This window comes from Streptopelia decaocto, assembly GCF_964273445.1.
Source record: "Streptopelia decaocto genome assembly, chromosome: 15".
NCBI lineage: Eukaryota > Metazoa > Chordata > Aves > Columbiformes > Columbidae > Streptopelia > Streptopelia decaocto.
The window spans coordinates 9,981,345-10,003,487 of NC_138670.1; the positions used below are offsets into that span (position 1 = coordinate 9,981,345).

A 22,143-nucleotide genomic window follows, 5' to 3' on the forward strand; every position below is an offset into this window, starting at 1 on the left:
TGTTGTCTGCTGTCTGGCGGGAGGTGCTGGCTGAGTGTTGCCTTTGGAACCCCAGCAGAAACTGGAACAAGAAAAGCGAATGTTTCTCATCTTGTGATTTCTTTATAGTCCGATAGTTTTGAGTACATCTTGGTTTACAGCGTAATTTTAAACTTTTTTGGAGGGTGTTTTCATGATCACTTCTCAATTTTTTTATTATGTCAGTGATTAACTTGTAGCAGAGGGAAGGGCCAAATCATAAAACAGTTGGAGATTATTCAGAAGTTGCCTTGGATCAGCAGTTGTGTTGCTAAGTAATTTCATAATTTATTCTTACTTTTGATGTAGGGATGTTTATAGATAATATAACGATTGCAGACACTGTTGCAATGAAAGAAAAAGGGCTGAAGTTGTTTCTGAGCAGTAGATCTAATAGTTTATTTCCAGTTTTCTCTGCTGATAGTTCAGCAAATCCCTTAAATTGTGAGTTGCCTGATGCCACTGGGAGAATGGTGGTGTGAAGTTCTCGCTGAACTGCGCTAATTCGAAGGGGAACGAAACGCTGCTCTGAGAAAAGAATCGTCTTGTTTAGCTGAACCTTGGATCAGGTCCTGGAGGGCTGTCAGCCTCCTCCTGGGTTTTTATAGCTTGAGAGGAAAATTACGAGGCTACAGTGCATTAATGGGGAAAAAGCAAGTGTGAATGAAGGATAAAGGCACCTCAAACAAGATGCAGAGCAGAGAGATCTTCGGAAGAACAAGCTAAGAACAGATTAATTTGTTAGAACGTTAGTGTTCTCCATTGCCTCTTTGTATTTTTGGTAACTTTTTATTTGATGGTCCATAATCTGTGTACAAGTGCTGTGTATCTGACGTTAAAACTTCTTCATATGTTGCCTGAGCCCAAAAGCTGCTTTAATTTCCCAGCACTGCTGGGAGCACTTGCAGAGCAGAAGCAGAAGAAACAAACCAGTTTTAGACTGGAAGGGCCTTTTTTAGTTTTACAGAGTGAAACTGCTTGAACACGCTGTGATTGTGATACCATAGACCTGTACGTGCGTGATTGCAGTTGTGTGACTGCAGCACAAAACTGCTGACTTGTGCATTACAGTAGGTACCTGTACATTAAAACAAAATAACTTTGATACCTATAGTACTGTATAGAAGATTATGGTGTATTTTTAACTTGTCTGACAAATTAATGAAATTTATTTACTTTGCATAGTATAATTACTCACAGCTCAACTGGCAAAGGAGTTTAATGCCTCTTGACCTGGCAGTTTTATTGAAATACTTGGTGTCTGATGCTGCTGATGACTTAAGACAGGAGCTGTACGGTGCTTCTGCTGGTCCTCTGTTGTGTACTGGAATCAATAAGTCTGCAGCTATGTCTATAGTATATTGGAATAAATAAATCTATAGCTAAGTCATGATAACATGCGCGTATCAGAATGAGAAACTATGCTGGTAAATTTGATTGCTAATATTTTTATATAAGACAACCTAGAATTTACCAATAGAAATGATTGCTGGCCTAAACAGACATTAAATGAAATTCCTCTGTTGCAGAAAGTTATGCCAAAATTTGTTAGAATATAATTTAGAAGTTGTATCAAAGTCTCTGGCAAAAGGGGTAAAATACAGTGTTATTCTGGATTTTTTTAAAAGTGCATATATCAAAATGAAGCTGATCAATTAGAGCTGAGCTGGGCACATAGGGGAATGTTTTCAGCTCCTACCGATGAATTATGTTGTACCAACTTGTACTATTTACTCAGAGACTCCTCTGGTCGCCTCTTCTGCGTGTATCTAAAATATGTATATGGTTACTTTCTAGGCTTTGCTGCGACCATATTAATTAAGACCTTATGCAAATAAGTGCCTTAGTTGCAGTTTGCTGTTAACACTAGTTCAAACACTAAGGTAACCAGTCTCACTGTTAGAACCTGTGTGATATGGTGCCTCATCCGTAACTATAAGTTTTTGGGTTTTTTGTTAACTTTTCCAGTGTTTATGGTGTTTTTTCAACAACCAGCATTACAGGGCTTTTTCAGGGAGAGGGTGCTGTGGTAGAACGACAATGAGGCCGTGGCTGAGGAGCCCAAATAGGAGTTTAAACTCACCTGCTACGTTGGCTTTGTTTCCTGCAGGTCTCTTAACATGGACTTTGAGAATCAGGACAAAGAGAAAGACAACAGCAGCACAGCCGGGTCCTTCAACGGCAACAGCACCAATAACAGTAAGGGTTGGCTTCGCTCCTTATCTCGCCTTCATCTCTTCTGTGCACTGTGTCTTTGTTTCATCCTTGTGTTTCAGCTGCGTGGGTTGTAGGTTCATGGGGTACAATGTGGGTGTCTTCTCAGCACGTTCCACCTCACCGTGCTCTGTGGTGCTATCTAGTTCATGCCCATGGGAGCTAGATTTAAAACATCAACATTCCAATAACGCATAGAAGTTGCATGCTGCACCATTTGTTAGATTTTACTGGAGAATGAAACTGCTTTACTTTCTAAAAAAACAACACACAGTTACAAGAAAGGGATATAATTTCTTCCTGTCTGGTGTTTATCACTGTGATGTATTAGCCCATCTGTAAGCAAGGGAGAGCTCATGCTAACAGGGCCATAAGGATGATTCAGCTTTATCAACAGACAAATTAAAGTATAGAGTTCACATGGCTTTGGGCAACTCATTTATAATGGACAGCAAAATACGTGTCTGCACACAATCTATTCAGAGTGGGGATTAACATGTCAGCTCCTACGTGGTGACTGTCCCCTCTGTAATCTATAAATAGATTCCAGGCAGCTTGGCCATTTGAGATGCCCTGTTTTGCAGGTAAAAACATGTATGTGAACAGTTAGAATAGAATGTCTTGTACACAATGTGCTGTGAATTCACACTGGAGCTTAACTTATAGCAGTTTATTTGGTATATTCTGAGAACAGGCTCTAGAATGAATCATTTCGGCAAGTTTAGAAGGCAGGAGTAAGATATGTGAGCAGCCCTGTGCACAGAACCATGACTGCTAGAGTCGCTTTGTTTAAAGTAAGAAATATAGCTTAAAAATTATAAAATGAGTAACATACATTATGTGTGTGTGTCTTTTGCACTTTTTTTGCCTTTTTAAAAATATAGACTCTTGGAATTTACATGGTTGTCAGAGCATTGCTTGTGTTGACAGCACAGAGCAAAGAGGTTGCTGTGCTTGGTGATTCAACCGTCGAGGCTTTTGGCATCTGGGAAGTAAGAGAAAGTCTGGGGCTGGGAATGAGGACATTAAGGGGATTAGCTGTCAAAATGATCAGAAATGAAATGAAGAACTTTGACATTTAATACTGCAGGCACTGATTCCCATATGCCAAGGTGGTTTGTAGTATGTCATTGCTGCCTTTTTGTTTTGTTTTTTCCCTTGGGACCTTGAAGGGCATGTGGATAAATTCTCTTAAAGCAGAAAGAATTAGATCTGAGTCACAGATTAGAACGCAGGAATTTCTGTGTCTTTGCACTGTCCTCAGCAAACTATCGATATTTTACTTTACCCCTTTGTACCAGACCTCTGTAGCACAGGAATCCCAAGTGACTGAGTTCTTAATCCTTTTGTTTTAAAATGCTTACATAGCACATGGGGATAGGTGGGCTCTTCAAAGCTTGATCTTCTCAATTTTCTTAGTAATTCTAAAAACTCACGTTAAAATACAGTAAAAAATGCCCTGCCCGTTATTAATATCCCCAGTAGCCGCACTGCGTGGTTGAGGTAGGGGAAATCGTATAAAATACTTCAGTATTGCTGCTTCCAGCTATACAATGTGGGCATGAATTTTGGTTGGGTTTTAGCATAAACGGTGATTATAGTACAGCTGAACTGAGTTGGTAGTTTCATAAACCAGTAAATGACTTGAGTGTTTCTTGAAAACTGCCCTTTGTTGTTAGGCTGGATGTTATCTGGTGATTGCAATCAGCACTCGGGTTTAAGTCCATGGTGGCCGTCACCCAAGTGGAATTTGAAGCTGCGGCACCGTTTGCACGAGCTGAGTCGAACTAACACTGCCTGCAGCTCTGCTGTTGCTCGGGCTCTTCGCCTCCTGCTAAGAGATTAAACCAACCTTCTGTATGCTCTCTTCAACACATTTATGTTGCTCAGTGTAAAATGAAGCAAATATATAATCACTGTATGATTCCTGATCCATAAATAATGTTATTTTTTTAAACTTGTTATTCATCCTATCTATGGCACAAGAAAAAAACTTATGTTTTCTTTCAGCTTTCAGTTCTTGGGTGCTGCAAAGCAGGGCTGTGGCTGCACAGTTCAGCTGCAGCGGTTTGCACGGGCTGCTGTGCCGGGTTACAGTAGTGCCTGGGGGTCCCAGAGTAACCACCTGTTGCAGCGGCTCTGGAACGGAATGCACTGTCAGTGCTCAGCCGTGTGGGTGAGGACAGGTGTGCCTGTGGTAAGAAACAGCCCATGTTCAATGTCACTTTCTTCTGCAGGTATTCAAACCATTGATTCTACCCAGGCGTTGTTCCTGCCAATCGGAGCATCTGTCTCTCTCCTAGTTATGTTCTTCTTCTTTGATTCAGTTCAAGTTGTCTTCACAATATGCACAGCAGGTGACTTAAGTTTTCTTCTCTTTATAAGAATTGGAATAGAACTGAAAGCATTGATACCGTTAAATATTGCTGATAAGAATTAAAAAACATGTCATAGTACATTTCAAAAAAAAACTCATCAGGTTTCACAGTTGTATTTTCATGTCTCTGTAGCTATTAATATAGTGACAAGTATTATTTGAGAAGTATTTTCCACTTAGAGATTTGCTAAACCTACTGAACTATAAATTGCCAGAGTTCTGAAAGACACTGGATGTATTATTTTACATAAAGTTCACTTGTTTATAAATCTGTGCTCAGAACTGTACATGGTATTTCATAATTGAGGTCATTACAGGACCATAGCATAACTCTGCAGATCCTATCCAGAGGTTTCTTTTCCTAGTTTAGTTTTGGTTTTGCTTTGGTGCAGTTTTTCTTTGTTCCAGGGCTATTTCTTGTCTCACTCGTATATTGAGTATTATTCTTCTGCACTGCTTGAATTTAGAACAAAAATGAAATGATTGCCAGCAAATAAATTGCAGTTCCTCTGATCCAGTTTAGTATTATTTATGTTTTGTCATTTAAGTAAATACCAGCACTTTGATTTTTTGGAAAGTTTTGGCCTTTAGGTCTTTTTGCAGTTCTTCAAGAGACCAACTACTGTTCAGGGCAGCAAGTTTCTTCCTACTGCTCCAAATCTGCAGCGGCTTTTAAAAATCATACTCAGTCCACATACTGAGCCTGCGATGATTTTTAAACCCCTAAGTACCTCTCATCCTCTCCTGCTTCATGTATATGCCGCGCAGGCTTTTCCCTCCTGAACGAAATGCTGAGCTGTGTGTCGTCTCCAGCCTCTTCACCAGGACTGATGTTGATGGGTGAAATCTAAATCTCTGCTCTTGACATGGGTCTTGAGACTCCTCCAGTTCTGAAGGCACAGTCCTGTAGAGGTCTGTTGAATGCTGCTTTTAGAACTCCGACCTAGGACACAGATGTTCTTTCTTCTTAACGATTAATTATTACTTCAGATAAATTCTACCATATGCTAGATTTTATGGAAATATATATATACAGACATAAGATATGATGAGAGAAGTTTTGTGACAGAAGACAAGTTTTAATTTGTCAGGCTTATTGGTCCATTTATTTCCAGAATGACCTTGACATTTGTAACTTTGTCACATTTGCAGTTTGTATTTAGACAATATCGTCAGTTGGGGTTGTTGCGGTTTAAGCGGATTGAGTCCATTTGCATTAGTGCACTTGGGTGTCTTTATTCTGGAACCTGTTTTTATGATGCTTTTGTGCTTTTCCTTAATCTTGCATCAGGGGGTGTCATTAAGCACAGGGAACTTTGGTCCGTCTGTCCCCTGGAGCTCAAGTGGTGCTATTTCACATCCTCATTTGGCCAATTTTAGAGGCTGATGTAGGGGAACTTCTAAATTTTAGCTGATGTTTGGTTTCTTAAACCCCCTTAAATCTTCCTCCCACAAAGATTTGCCTTTCAGCGCAGAGTCAGGAGCAAGGGCAGGTCCTGCAAACAGCCCAGGGCCAGGACAGCTGCCGAGCAGAGGGCAGAGCGCAAGACCTGGCGCGTTGCCTGCAGACGGGAGCTAAGCCAAGGGATTGCCGATCTAATCATAGGTGTTGAGGGAAGAGAGAACCTGTCGCTGGAACCCTGACAGTCAGGAATGAGACTGAGAGTGGGCGCTCGTGGGCGCCGTGTGTTGGTGTGATTACATTACATCACATCCTTACACGCTCTGATGAGCCCAGCTTTGGGGCGTTGGCGCTGGGGATGCAGGACAGGCCGAGCAGCGCTGGGGGGAAGGTGTGGGTGAGGAAGGTCCGGGTGAGGAGGGTCTGTCCGGCGGTGGGAGGCGCAGCAGGAGGGGCAGCGGCGGGGGGACCTGCAGCAGCAGGGACGCGGGTTTGCTGTGCAGCGCTGGCTGCCCAGCACCTCTGGAAATGTTCCTAGAGCGTGCAGGGCTGCCACACTCTTCATTCTTTCCCTCCACATTCTGCTTTTCGTCCCCCTCTCTGAAATACTGATAAACTGTGAGTTTCTGTTTGCATACAGACACTTTAAAAACTTTTCAAATGAATTGAACTACTTTTTTTAATCTTCCTCCCGCACGAAGGGGCAGAATCGAGGGCTGCAAAGATGCGGTTTGACCAAACCATTTTCTCCTCTCCAGTTGGCTTAAGCTGTGTACTAAAGGGAACATTTGATACTTCCCCATCGTCTTCATTTGAGACAAGAAAGAAAAAACTCTCTTTTAAAAATGATCAACCACCACCCCAATTTTTTAAGGACTGAATAGAGGACAGCACAAAGATTTGATTTGCAGCATGCAGAAAATGTCGAGTGACTCTTCGTTTCAGCCTGTTCTTGCTGCAGCAGTTTTGGATGTGTCTCCACGTCCTCACTGTTCAGCCTTTCAAACAGTCCTTAGGACAAATTCAGGGCTATTATTGTTTTTTTAAAGTGGAAGGAAAAAATATTATAAATAGCTGCAGTTAGTAAATGCTTTTACAAATGCGTGGGTGGGCTAACTATGCTTCTTAAAAAAGAAAATGTTTATGGAACTAGTCTATTTTAGATATTCATGTATTTTTATTGTCCTGTTTTCAAAAACTTAAAGCATTTTGTATTTTAACAGTTTAAGTTGTCAACTACTGGATATAACTTATCGGAAATTGTGCTGTGTTTCACTAATGAATAAAGGGGTTTGAGTGAGATGGGGGGAAAGTGACTGAGTTAAGTGGAAAAACCCCTTTGTTATGCTGACTTAGTCTGTGTCATATATTGAAGAATTTTAAAAGGATCTCACAACCAGTTTGTAGTAAGTTCTTTCAGTTTTTTTGACTCCCGGAATATTTTAAAACTGTTTTTCTTGCTGACATGCCCATGAATAGCTTCAAGACTTTTTTAAGGTTTGGGGATAGGGCGTTGCGTTCCTTTGAGAGCTTTTATTTTGACTGAAGTTTGAAAGCTTACTAACAATAGCAGCTCTGCAGAAAGCCTTGGAGTCCTTAGCTGCTCTTGCTTTAATGAAATACTGCAGTATATTATAATAGGACATTGTTGCAAGAGCTTTTTCAAATTGGAGAAGCTTGTTTGTGTACTGTAGAAATTAGGTCTGAATGTACTAATATTACCTTTTCTTCTTTTTCTAGTCCTTGCAACAATAGCTTTCGCTTTCCTCCTGCTCCCGATGTGCCAGTACTTAACGCGGCCTTGTTCACCTCAAAACAAGTAAGGACTTGAGAAATCTTTTGCCTCTCTTCTTATATGTTGTATTTATTTATTTTAATGAGAATTCTTGAATGGAGTCTTTGGTTACAAGCGTTACCCTCAGAGCTTCAGGGCTGATGTTGGTGCATATTTTTTGTTCCAACACCATGTTTCCACTTTGAAACCAGGAAACACGATTTCTGCAAGTCACGCAGGCCTGTCAGCCCGGGAACTGTGGTGCCATTGCAGGGGACTGGATTTCCCAGCAGTGATTTTTGAGAAGTTTGGCTTATTTTGGCTGAAGTTTCAGAGTTTGGGATTTGGTATTGGATTCCGATGTTTGTTAACGCTGGACTGTGGATTTTAATGCTGGCTGTTCCAAAGGCTGTAGTTACGCTAATGAAAATCACAGTTGTTAATGTCATGTTTTGAAATGATGTTTTTTTAACCTTGTGACTGGGGTTCATGTTGCAAAAAGCACTATCTTGGATGGTACTAGAAAATAGCATTCATGGTACCGATTTCAAGAGAGGTGCCAGGAGTTACAGGGCTTTTCCCATCTCTCTAGTTGAGGCTTTACACACATTATTTAAATGTGAGGAAAGCTTTTATTTTGTTGCTGTTTTGGTACCTATTTGTGGCAGAGGAACTTCCCTTCAGTTGTTCTTGGCATCTTTCATCAGCAGTCGAGCCTTGTTCCAACAGCATCCATCCTTTAAATGGAAACAAATCTTCTAGCTCACGTTTCCATGTTGTTCCCAGGATTTCCTTTGGCTGCTGCGGGCGTTTCACTGCTGCCGAGTTGCTCTCGTTTTCCCTGTCTGTGATGCTTGTCCTTATCTGGGTCCTAACTGGCCACTGGCTCCTCATGGATGGTGAGTATGTGAATAAAGGGATTTTACTGCTGCTTTGCGCCTGTTCTGTCACATCAGTCACCTGGTGATGAGTGGTGAAATTTGCTAATATTCATGGCTTGCTGAGTTGTAACATTGCGTGGTCGACTCCCTGAGCAGGCACTTTTCAGGGTGGTGTTTGGGACACCTGTTTTTCTGGTTTGTAAAAGTTTCCGAGGAAGTCCCAGAGCACTCATGGAAGACATTCTGCACCCGTGTGGTAGAGGGTGAATCGCCAGTTGTAGTTTAAGATGTGTAGAGATAGTGGTTGTTTATGATCATAGCTTGTGGTTGTTTATGATCATAGCTTGATCTTAACAATCTGGTTAATTTTTGCTGCACATCTTACTGGTTTTTGGTTCAGCTGGTCAAATAATTTGTTGTGAGACAGTTCACAGTAGCTGGTTGTCTTTGATCTCTTTGATGCTTGCCAGTCAGGATGGTGCGATGGGTGAAGCTGGCAGGCATCCATTTGGCTTGAAGGTGTGATGTTTTTTTTACTGAATTCACAGCTTACTGTTCCGAAAGCAGCTTTCCTCCTCCCCTCAGCCTTCCAAATCTCTTATGCTAGCTCTGGCGCTCATTTAATCACATGGTAACTGATTCAGCTCACTAGAATGGCAGCATGCTATTTTTTTGCCAGGCTATTTTTCTGCTGCTGCAGTGAGATGAATTGGATTATTGTGCAGTCAGGTATGTGCTAAATTTGGCAAAAGGTAAGTGGCAGCATGATGGGACGTGAGAGGATGGAGTGGATATGATAGCACAGGGATGAAGAGGGAGCCAGGGGCAGGACCTCTGCTTCTCAGCAGTGTCAGGCAGCTAAATTGGCTTAGGACATCTCATGAAATGGCACCCTGAGGTGGTGATCGCTTGAGGAAAAATAGCTGGGACAATGTTACCTGCCGTTTAAATTGTTTGTTGCAATAGAAAACACACATCACATCAGCTTTCCAGCTCCTCCTAAATGAGATAGCAGCAGCAGAAAGTCCTTAGCACTGGAACCTCTCATGGCACCTCAATTCTTTCTGTTGTCTATAGGCACTGGGATTCATTTATGCTTTTTGCTGCTGTAAAAGTTGCACCTGTTGCATGTTAGGGAATACCTTTGGAAGTACCCAGGCAATAAATGAAAAAGAAGCAGATGTTTGTTCTGTGTTAAGCAGAGTAGCTCACTATGAAATCAGGTGATTTTTGATCTGCAGTAGCTACAAAGCTCAGTCGAGTGCCAAGTGCGAATTTTGGCAAAATCCAAAAAGACTTGTCTACACTGAGATATCCACAGATGCATTTATTTAAAAATAACTATTTTTTGTGAGCACTTCAGCCTGAAATAGTGGACTTTGAGGTAATTAATCTGCAGAGTACTGAACTATGGGCACAGAGCGGTTTCTGGGTTTTATTTCTCTTGGTGGTTGTTTATGATTTACTGAATTGTATTGATACTGTCCAGCTTTGGAGTATTTTACATCATTTCTATTAAGAGAGTTTGTACTATACAGGTAAGCTTCCTGTCCTTTGTTCAAATCTAATTAAATCAATGTTTGTCAGTGACGTCGGACAGGAAGCAGCATTTATTGGTCCTTGTCAGGGCAACAGGCTCTGCAGTTCTAGTCCTTACACTGCTACAAGCAGAATCACATCATCTCCACCTTTACCCTTTGCACCTCTGTAGCTGAGTACTTGAGACTCCAATTAATCTTGTTTGGAGGGAAATGGGGGCAGTAAGAACTGCTCAGTGACATGTGCAACTGGAGCACTTGCTTTAAGCCAGCGCTGCCAGCTCCGGGCGTGCGGCCATCGCGCTCGGCCAGGGATGATCTTCTGTTTCGCTGTCTGCAGAAAGTAAAGCAGATGTGATGTGCTTCACATTGCCTGGGCTGGCAGCTGGGGGCAGAACTGGGGCAGGTGTTCATTCTTAACTGTACACCTGGATTTTTGTGTGTATGGTTTGTTGCTGTGCAGTTGATACTTTCTTTATGAGAGTATTTCTGGTTTAGAGCTGAGTAAAAAGGAAGGGAAATACTTCATGCTAATTTCCAGTGCTTACACAATCAAGGTGTGGCCGATGCTGCCGGGACAGTCTTCATTGCTCAAATACTACAGTTCCCCTGTCTGCACAGTAGTTGGTTGAACTGTTTCTAAAGCCAGGGGCATTTTACAGGATAGAATGAGCACATACTGTCTCCCAGGGTTGTTCTGGCATGGGATGATCGATGTTTAGAGGTCTCGAAATGTGTATTTCTCAGTGCACATTGTCTGATGACAGAATCATCAAGGATGGTCCCTGTCCCCTGGTAGAGCCTGGTTTAAAGCTTTCCTAAACACTGGGCACAGCTGGAGATGTGCAGTGGGAATGCTGGAGATGTCCAGAGTGTCTGTAGCCACAGAGTGAACTGAACAGGCTTGGGTACCACAGGCCCTGCTGCAGCAGGCCAGAGGCAGAGGCTAATTGGTGACATGTGTTCCTGTTCCCCACTCTTTAAAATACACTTTGAGAGCTTGATAGGAACGTGATTAGATGAGAACTTCAGTACCTGTTTCTTTGAAAGGTCAGCCGGTTGCCTGTGGGGAAAGTTGAAACCTATATAATGTGTTGTAAAGCAGCCACAGCATCTCGATGGTTTCATCTGTTCTAGAGACAGCAGCGCAGTGAAGCTGGAAAATATGCTGTATCCAGAGACTAATCACATATGCAAGAATATTCTTAATCCCCAGAATGTCCTTATTCCTTGAGCAGTGCGCTTGCAGGGACTGTGAAGTTAATTTGTTCTGTTAATTGAAGGTTAACTCTGTCAGTTAGTTTTTTCTTATGAACTCCATGAACCCTCTGCCCAGCACTTCTAATGCAGAGCTACACTTTGTGTGGGTATTTAACCTTTTTTCTTTAATTTTTTTTTCTCTCTTTCTCCTTTTTTTTTTAATGATTTGGAGTATATTTTAATGAAGATCTGCCTTATATGGTTTGTTAACACCACCCGTGAGCCTGGATACAGATGAGTTTGTTTCTGGTGTGATCTCTGTCCATTACCATTGGGTCTCCATTCAGGGCAGCCTGTCGGTGCTTTGCTGCCACTTTTGCCCGCATTACTCGGACTTGCTCTCAGGCATTCTTGATTCCCTTCTGTTTTCTAAATTTACCAATATTTCTTAAAGCAGTTGCAAAACTGCATAATTATTAGCATGTGTATTTCATTGTTGTCTAAAGACTTTTTTCCATCTTCTTTCCTACGCAGTATTTGCGTAGGTTGATGGAAGCGCCTTGCACGTGTGCCTGGCTTCGTTTCACTGATAAACACAGTGTGGAAAAACAGATAAAACTTCACACTGGTTAAAATATTTCCACTTTTAGTTAATTATAACCTGGAAATCCTCTCCTAAAGATAGGCTTGCTTGAGCTATTATTAACATTGGCTTTAGAGAAACCTCTTTGATTTCAGACAGCCTATTCCTTGCTATTTGCCAGAGGAAGTCTGTAACTGAAGGCTGTATTGAATTACTGATTGCACCTCTTTTTCTCACTGCTTTGCTCTGTCAAATTCTTTAAGCCTCAATAATTTACTTACATTTTATAGCTAGTTACAGTTATGCAGCATGATTTACGGTACATTTTTATCTGAGTAGAATCATAGAATCATTTAGGTCGGAAGAGACCCTCAGGATCGAGTGTGACCATAACCTGACTGAAGCGCTAACCCATGTCCCTGAGGACCTCCTCTCTGCATCTGTCAAACCCCTCCAGGGTTGGTGACTCACCTTGTCCCATTACCTCCTTAAAACTGGCAGCCCAGTGTTGTGCTAAGCTTGTCAGTTCTCAAAAGATAAGCTGGGTTTGACAAAGTCATTGCTGGGGGGCAGCTGCGCTGGCAGCTGCTTGGTGGCACTTTTGAATCTGTACGGCAGCGTTTCCTTGGTGATTTGATGGAAGAACTCCACCTCTTTCAGGTGAAGGGTAAGCGTAGGGTAGTTTTACAACTGCAGAATTACAGCGTGAGAATTCAAAGGTTAACTTGTAAATTTTGGCCTGGTCAGGTTGTTGCGCTGCTGGGTGTGTATCTAACGAATCCATTCTTCTTGCAGTTTCAGTTGGTCAAAACAGGATTATAGCTTTTGACAAATTCTGCCTCCTGTTAGACAACTCCATTTTCTTTAGGAATGTCTGCATACCTAAGTGAAATCTGGTCCCAACAGCGCTCCATTATTCCTTGTAGATATACTGATACCATAGATGAAAGTTGATTTACTTTTGAAGTTTTTTAATTGCCTCTTTAGAGGTTTGCCTGAAACCGGTTGAAATACACTTGATTGTCAGCTGCGTATCTCCGGTAGCTAAGGCCAGGCTTAAAGAAGCAGGAAAACACAAATATGAATAGTGTGAAGGTAGAGGTTTATGTTTGGGGCACAAGGAGTTTGAAGTTGTCTTGTTGCTTCTGTTTTTAGCTGGGACGTCAGTGTTCTACGGTGGGGAGTCTCTGGGACACAAGACATGAAAACATTTCTTTGTGGTGGGCAGTGGAAGCTGAGCGGACGGGCAGTTGTGCCTGCAGAGCTGTTTCTGCTTCCTTGGGGACACGTTCACGGTTGGCTGCTGAATGTATTTTGCCTTTTCTGAACTCTGGTGAGAGGAATATCACTGTCTAGGAACAGCAGGCAGTCATCTAGTGCACAGGTGGAAACAGAGGCTTCTTTGGGTTGATTTTGGGGGCAGGTAATGGCTTGGGTTTTTTTTTGTTTTGCTATTTTTAATGAACTAATTATGTGTTTGCATTTTGCAGCTCTGGCTATGGGCCTGTGTGTTGCAATGATAGCCTTTGTTCGGCTGCCCAGCCTGAAGGTTTCCTGCTTGCTCCTCTCTGGGTTACTAATTTATGATGTCTTTTGGGTAAGTGTTCTGTTTGGTTTTGCTAAAACTGTTTTTATCCTTTGGCTTTGTAATTGGCCTTGGGCCATTTTTACATGAAATGTATTAGTATGAAGTTGATGAAATCTGGCAAACCCAGAAGATCAGCTTCATTGCTCTATTCTGAGATGTTAAAGTCTGCAGCCGGATGCAGAATGATTTCCTCGCTAATTAGTTGGCAAAAGCGGAAACACGATTAGAATATTTCAACTTTGGCATATTATTTAAAAAAGGAATTGGACCTCAAATTTTGAAAGGCTGGCTGAAGATGAGAACAAGCATTTCTGAGTAAACACAAAGCAGAGTCCGCACATGCCAACCTCTTATTAACAGTGAAAGCCACGGAACAGGAATGCAAAGTGATTCGCAGCCAGTACAGCTGGCATTAAATCGTACCACGCTTTTACTAGAAACCTGACAGAATGTATGTTGTAACAGCGCAGGGAGTTCGGTTTACCTTGCATAACGCCGAGCTGACGGCTCTGGCAGCTGATTCCCTGTACGATGAGCTGCGGCACAAGGGCGTGTTTGAAACACGTTATCGTTCCGTTCGGGAGTGAGCACCGTACCCACCTCTTCAACGCTTTCCAGCCTTCTCTTGTTTTCAGAATCCCGTTATCCGCCTTTGTAGGCCAGACAGATCCTTTGCCAAACATTCTCTATCTATTGATCAATATGTTTATATCAGAAAGTATACTCCAGCTATTTTTGAGGATAAACAGTGTTGAAAACTTTACCTGAATTTTTGAAATACATTTTGCCTTTTATCATATATACAATATGGAAAATTGGGACAATATTCTTTCTTAAGCAAAAATACTTGCAGCTTCTAGTTTCTATATTATCGCAGTTCATAATTTCTGATGATTTCCTTGCTCCGTAGGTCTTTTTTTCTGCCTACATCTTTAACAGCAACGTTATGGTGAAAGTGGCCACACAACCAGCTGATAATCCCCTTGACGTTTTATCCCGGAAACTCCACCTGGGACCAAATGTGGGTAGAGACGTTCCCCGTCTGTCGCTGCCTGGTAAACTTGTATTTCCAAGGTAAAATCAGCAGTCCTTTTACTGTAGTATATATAAGAAAATTTTCCCTCCCTGTACTTTTTAGTAGCACTAATTCTGTTGGAAAATATCAGCTTAGTTCCCTGTTTAGTCACAGCCTCTTCATGATAAAAAGGCTTATAATGAGTAGTGAGGATGGGACACTTTGCATTTGCTGACTCACAGCATGCAGAAATGATCCTAATTAGGTTAAAAGGTGGCTTGTTCAGAACAGGATACGCTTTTTGCCATCTGTGTGAGTTCTGCAGTTTAGTGACTGCTGTTGTGGGATTTAGGACCTAATGCTTAAAAGCAGAAAACCTGAGGTTTATTGTAACCTCAGAATAGTCTTGATTGCTGCATGATCACAAGCGAAGGGAAGGGAGTTAGAAATGGCTGTAAGCAGGGTGCTTAGCGGGCAGTGCTGTGCTGGAGGGAGGTGATTCCACAGCTCCCAGTGCAGCAGTCCTGGGTGTCTCGGGGTCAGAACCAGAGGGGTGTGAGCAGTTAGGCTGTAGATTATGTTGGCGTGTTTGTTCTTGTTTCTTTAGATGTTGGGATGCTGAAATTGCAGACATTAGGAGTTGATTGGCTGCGATGATCAAAGCAAAATAATTTATTTAGTCAACTTTGTGAGAACTTAATTTGGCTTTGTTTTCATGAGAAAGATCTTGGATTTAAGATAACAGGCAATTTTATTTCTTAATCTACTTAGCAATTTGCTCTTTTCTGGGAGTCTGGTGAGACTGTAGTTTTCAATGTGTTTTGTCTGCATGAGACCAAAGATCTTAGAAGTCCACAAATTGAGTTGTTGCCTTGTATTAGAGGTGATCTGTGTACATGGGAATGAAGGTGCAGTGTCTATACATGTCCAACAGTTTGATAAAATGGTCAGCTTGTACCTCCCATCAACGCTTAGAAGAGAGAAGACTGACATAGTGCGTTGATGGATCTGTTTCATTGAGTGAGTTAAGAGCAAAAGCGGCGTAAACAGTACTGGTAGAAATAAACTGGTTTGGAGCAAGATGGCACTACTGTCAAAATGGGTATGTTTAAAACTGAGCTGAGGTGGTGGTGAAATCACCGAGGAGAAAATCTTCAGTCTCCAGCATTTAGCTTCTACCGTATAAAGGTTTGCTACTAAAGAAGGGATGTGCAGAATGAAGCTCAGAACCAAAGTGGAGGAGTCTAGAGCTGGTCACCTTCCCTCCTGGGCATGAACCCAATTTCAGTTGCTCTCCAGTTCCACAGGCAGCCACTTCTCCATGCTGGGGATCGGAGATATTGTGATGCCAGGTCTTCTGCTCTGCTTCGTCCTGCGTTACGATAACTATAAAAAACAAGCCAACAGTGATTCCTGTGGTGCCCCAGGACCAGGGAACATCTCTGGACGTATGCAGAAGGTTTCTTACTTTCACTGCACACTTATTGGATATTTTGTAGGTGAGTAATTAGTTTAATATGGATAGCTGCTTAGTGAGCAGAAGGGAGATTATTGTATTAGGTTTAAAAGATGATGAAAGTAAGTGTAAAGAGGCTTTGAGAGAATGCTTTGGTGATACTCTTTTTAAAATCCTCCTCTCCTTGGGTTTCATTGGCACAGTCTAGGGAGAAAAACCCTTCCAGAGTCTTCTTTTTAAGACTTTTTTTGCTGTATTTTGAGGATGAAAGATTATCAGTGTATTTTTGTTAGCAGCTTTTTATACTTTGTTTTATTAGCACAGAAGGCGTCGTAGCTCATACCTGGGTTGTGGGAAAAATACGGGAGATTCTGGATCGATTATGCTGTGCAGGAGCACAGCTCGTGATTCATCTAGAGAATTAATGTACTTTTGGTATTCTGCTATTTTTTCACTCCTTTGTTTGGTTTAAATCTATTCAGGAAAAGTGAAGCGCAGATAAGTAACTTTTCCACAGCCTTTCTCTTAATATGGTGGGGAAGGGAACCATGTGTGGATGAAAGGACTAGAACACCCATATGTAACCTAAAGATAACTATAGTCACCTTTTTCTTTTACAGGTCTATTAACTGCAACAGTAGCTTCTCGTATTCACCGGGCGGCCCAGCCTGCCCTGCTCTATTTGGTACCATTTACTTTATTGCCGCTCCTCACCATGGCCTATTTAAAGGTAAGCCGGGCTGATCCATTCTCGTCTGGAAGGCGGGTTTGGTGTTCTTGCTCGGAGCACCAGTTCTCCTGAGGATGCCGCGTGTCCTCACTGCTCCTCAGCAGCCCTGGGGTCTCCTGGGGTGAAGGTTCATTTTGGAGCACTGAGAGTTCCTGAAACAGACGATAATTTATGTACATGAAGTACCAGTAATTATAAACAAACCAAATCCTGAAGTGTGAAATGCTGTTTAAATTAAATAAATGAATTCGTCCTTGCCCAACTGCTCATGAAAGGACATGTGTGCAAAGGTCCAGCGGAGACTGGAGAGGCAGATCCTTGTTACCTCTTTCCAGTCACCTGTTCCGAACTGAAATTTTAAAACATAACCTCTCCTGTTACGGGGCTGTTGTTGAAACACTGTGCAGAGCATAAGAAAGGGCAGAATTTTCCACCTGCATAAATATTTCCTTCCCATCAGAAACCCGTTTTAGGTGGATCTGCTGCCCAAATAAGATGTTCTAGCTGGACAGGGAAAGGATTTTTTTTTTTACTGTCTTTATTATAACTTGCAAAACAGGTGAAGAATAGATTTGCTTTAAAACATGCTTGCAATTATACACGCATTTTAAAATCTGAATTCTAAATGGACCTGGTCCTTCTGCTGTTTCCCTGCCCAGGGCGATCTACGTCGCATGTGGTCTGAGCCTTTCCACTCCAAGTCCAGCAGCTCCCGCTTCCTGGAAGTATGATGGAACCGAGAGAAAGTGACCTGAACTTCTGCCTTGGTCCTTTTCACTTTAACTTGTGGCTTTGTCGTCTCCTAAAGCTGGACTGGCTGGTGCTTGGGAAGGTACCAACATGGGACTCATACAGAAGGACTTTGTATTAAAGGAGGAAAAGAAGAGAAAGGCAAAGATCCTGGAGCTCCATGTGACTCCGTGTCTCCCTGCAGATGTGGAATTGGGGACCCTTTGTGCAGCTGCAGCCACTTTCCTCTTTTCCTCGCTCAGACAGATTAGTACCAGACTATTACCTTTGTGAGAGAGGAAGAGACAGACTTGAAACTGAAAACGGCTTGAAGTCGTTCAAAAACTTGTGAACACTAAAAGAAAAACCGGTTAAGCAAACTGAAGCTCCTTCAGAGAACCCTCGGGTACATTGGGACCAGTTTCCTGCTGGACTTGGGTTTTGAAAAGAACTGAGACAGAAGGTCTTCTGTCACAATACTGGGGTTTTTTGATTTATTAAATATTTCCTGTGGTGTGAGGTTACTTATTAAATCCACAGACATTGAGTGACTTCTTGCAGTATCCATAGAAAAATTTGTTGTAACAAGTTACATTTCCACCCAGATGTCATGTTGCAGTGAAAAAGGGCACGATTTTTATACATATATATATACACACATATAGATATATATATGAATAAATACCAAGGAAAACCTGCTAAGATCATGCTATGTAGCAGACGGGGGCTTGCTGTAATTTTTAGCATGTAGAGCAGTTTACTATGGCTTTCTTGTATATGGATCTACAATGAGCTGCTGTTTTCCCCCCTCCTACAACTGAACCTGCAGTTTAAAACCACGTGTAGTGTTTGTACTGATTGTACTCATGGACATTAGGGGATATTTGATTTTGATCAATGTAGCAAACTAGGGAAGAAAAAAGTTCAATCCCAACCCTGTTTGTTTGGGGGGAGGGGGTGTCTATTGGTTTTCTTTCTTTATTTTTTTTAATTAATTTTGTTTTTTACAACCAGCTCCCTTGCAGGTTTTTAGTCGTTCCTTCTCGACCCAGTGCATGTATTATAGCAGCGATTGTCTTTGTGCTTTCTGATCATAGTAATGTATCACTTGTAAATACATTTTTTCTATTTTCTATTTTTTTGTATGTTTTGCATTTCGTTTCATTAGTGTGCTGTATTTTTTCCATGCCCCTGCCCCTTAAAGAAAAAAAAGAAAAAGAAAACTGTCCTTTACTGTTGGCCTGGTTGCAGTTTGTGTGTTGACTGCTTTGGACTTGTAGCCTGGTAAAATCTGCATTTTATTTATTTATTTTTTTTAAACCAGCAGCTTCAGTTCTGTTATTTTATTGACCAAAAGGCTTCCCCGAGGTAACTAGAACTTTTTACCTTTAAAATACTTTGCCAAGCTGGCTTTGGGGAGCTCTCTGAGGGCTCGCGGCTGCCGTTCGTTTGCTAATGCCGATAACTGCCAGTTGACTGGAAGGAAAACGGGAACGTTTGGGAGTGAGTCCGACTGACCAGTGAGGTTATTTAACAGGTAAGGAAGCTCTGGTGAAACCTCTGGTCCTTTCTGCTCTGTCTGGTGTTACAAGAAAAGCCGATTGAGCACAGCAGAAAATTGTGTGCGGCCAGGGGCACGTACTGATGTTAATTAACCTCCTCCTCTCTTCTCAGGCAAGTATTTTTTTATTTCCCCAGTTTATATCTCTCATTTGATGGAAAGCGTTTCCTCTGTCGTGTGCCTGCAATGCTCATCATCAGGTAACTGTCACTTTTTAATGAAGTAAATAGTTTTTAATGAGAAATCTGCTTTTACTGTTCACAGCAGGTGTTGGGTCCCAGACTCCCAGTCAGCTTGGGACAAAAGCAAAGCATCAGTTTTTAACTACAACTACATAACTCAGACTGAAGGTGAATAAAACACTGATGAGAATATTCAGAGAGAGAAAGACGACACTTTTGTTTTCCCCGGAGCTTCCAAGCACTGGAGTAGCATTTCTAGCTCCAGTTTGCTGCTTTATCTTCCATTCCCTCCTGCCTTTGGAATGGTCTTTTCTGTTTTGCAGTGGCATCTTTTAGTCCGTGCCGGGAAAGCACGCCTATGAATGATTTGCTACACTTAAAGAGCGTTCTGGAAAAAGCTTTAGAAGTGCTAACGGACAAATGCTTAATGAGAATTAATTTAGCTTTTCAGAAAGATGTTTGCCTCCCTTTTCAAGCTGTATTTACCTCCTGAACGCTGCGACCTGCTGACTTGCACCAGAGAAGAGCCTGAGCTGTAACTCCCAGCGCCTGTTCCGTGCCCCCGCGCTGAGCTGCCCGCCCGCTGCCCCCGCAGGGGCTCCCACCCCCCAGGTGAGCAAAACCCCGTGTTTGCTGCCCCTCGGGGGTGAAACAGCAGCCGCCGCTGCCAGGAACAGGATTTGGGTGTGTGCAGAGGTTGAGCGTGACTGTTCTAAATACAAAGCTATTGCATTTTCAGAGGGAGGAGCATCCTCCTGGGTTTTTGGAGCAAGTTAAAGCTGTAAAGCTTTGTCGTGCAGCTCTCCTGTCTAGAGCACCCTCAGCATTCAGGGCAATTAAAAACAAATTCCTGCCTCTCTCCTGAGCTGCTGGGCCCTCTCTGCGCAGTTTCTTCAGTCTGGCTGATCACGTGTCTTCTCAGCCTGGGGTTGAAACTGCGCCAGCTGATTTGGGTCCTTTGGATTCCTGGAGGCCATCGAGGGCCCTGGGTGCCCTGTCCCTGTTGGGTCTGGTACGGTGGTTGATGCTTTCTCAGTGTAACATTTTGTTGAACTAAATAAGCTACGTGACACAAAGTCCTGCAGCGAGACCACCAAACCACCTGCCCGCCCTTCTGAAAAGTTGTCTGAAAAAATATGTTAATAATTGTTTCACTAACATAAGCTTTCTGGTAGGAGGGTAAAAGGATACTGACAAAAAAGTGATAGACTATAGCATGTTTATAGCAAAGCTGTCAGGACATGAACCAGAACTGTCATGTACAAACCTGGTAACTGGAGTTGGTTTTCTGCTGTGTCTTTGGCAATAGTCAGCTTAGAAGTTTTACTGTTTGTTTTGAAATTTCCGTGAAATCACACTTAATGTTGCAAACATTACGAGTTCAGAAATGACCTGGTGGTGTCTGGCCAGCCAGTGTGGGTGAAGAGTGTCAGAAACACGCTGCTCGTCCTCTGCAGGGGCCTGTTGGGAGCAACCCGTGCCCAGCCGACCCTGCCGCTTCAATCGTGTGACGTTCAGAAGCCGTTTGTGGAGATGAACGTTTCCTTTCTTGAGTGAAGAAGTAAGTTGTGTTCTGAGAAGGGGAAGAAGTCATTGAGGCAGTTAGGAAATCCAGACTGACAGCTGGGTGGCACCTCCCGCTCAGCACTGACCTTCTTGGAGGGGGAAGTGAAGGCTCCCAAGGATTTGTCTTCTATAAAAGCAGTAAGTGGCATTTGAAATTCATTTTTAGCTAAACAGTAGTAAACTGCATTTTTCATTCGAGTTACAACACTGTCACGTTTTCTTGTCTCTATTCCATTTCTTCTTGTTATTCTTATAGGCACTTTGCTTTTGTATTTCTAAATGTCTTGCAATTTGGGTATTTTTGATGCTTTCCAAGATCTCCAACATAAACAGTATGTGTGACTGTCACAGATCTGTGTGTATAATGAGGTCTCGGTCAAAATTTCCATTCAAAATCAAAATCTGTCTTATTTTTCTTATCGATAACACTGTTAGAAAAGACTAGCAGAGGTGCCTATTCTGATGTGAAGACAATGCTTACAGCAATTTCAGCTGAGGCCTATAACACATTTTATGCACTGCGTAACCTTGGAAGACTGAGATGCTGCTTCTGTTTCTTCACAATGGTGTGAAACTGAGGGGTGAGCCCCGTCCTGCTGTGCTGTGAGCACGGCAGATGCTCCAGAGGGGGACCCAGGCTCCAGGCCTCATTCGTGGTGGGGGACGAGCCGAGGAGGACGTGGCTCAGGTTTGCGCGCCCCAGAAAGAGTTGAGTATTTTTTACCCGTGTGTGTTTGTGACAGCCCAGAACAGCTCATCTCTTCCTTTAGTCTGTTGAGAACTCAATGAAGATACTGAGCTTTATATATGAAATAAAATATATCAAATCTAAGGCGGTGAGGGAGGAAGGTAACTCCTTGTTACTGTAACTGTGTTTCCTAAGAAAGGATTTGAGTTAGGGCTCCCTGCTTCATCCCCAGCAGCTGCCACGTAACCAGTTTCATGCACAGCATTGCTGGGGCAAAGCCCACGGTGCCCTTGAAAAGCGTGGCTGTGGCTTATCTCCTTCCCCAGCTGCCTCTAGTTTATCTATGACCTGATTTTCCCAGCTCGGTGCTCCAACTTTGCAGTGTTGGCTGAGCTTGTAAACTGATAAAATCTTCTGGCTTCACCTGTAACTTGACCCTTTTCTCCAAGGAAGGCTCAGCCCTGCCCACACCAAGCCAGGTGAAGGCTGCCTGAGGTGGCTTTTGGTAACACTTCCCTGCAAAACTTGTTTGGGTTTTGCACTTTCAGCAGTTTACTTCTGCAGCAGCCCTGAGGAGCAGATGCACGTGCATTATAGCCAGAATTCTCTCAGCAGCAGTGAGGATTAAGCTCTTGGTATCT

General features: G+C 42.6%; 1 protein-coding gene across 1 annotated transcript in view; it reads left to right on the forward strand.

The window, feature by feature from the left end:
• Positions 1-18,738, forward strand: part of SPPL3 (signal peptide peptidase like 3) — a 56,010-nt gene extending 37,272 nt beyond the window's left edge. The window contains exons 3-11 of the mRNA XM_082066015.1: positions 2,129-2,217; positions 4,470-4,589; positions 7,752-7,830; positions 8,572-8,684; positions 13,478-13,584; positions 14,486-14,649; positions 15,890-16,089; positions 16,667-16,776; positions 17,436-18,738. Coding sequence (XP_081922141.1) covers positions 2,129-2,217; positions 4,470-4,589; positions 7,752-7,830; positions 8,572-8,684; positions 13,478-13,584; positions 14,486-14,649; positions 15,890-16,089; positions 16,667-16,776; positions 17,436-17,507 — 1,054 coding nt within the window. The 3' untranslated portion in view covers positions 17,508-18,738. The remainder of the gene's footprint in view (positions 1-2,128; positions 2,218-4,469; positions 4,590-7,751; positions 7,831-8,571; positions 8,685-13,477; positions 13,585-14,485; positions 14,650-15,889; positions 16,090-16,666; positions 16,777-17,435) is intronic.
• Positions 18,739-22,143: the final 3,405 nt, after the last annotated feature.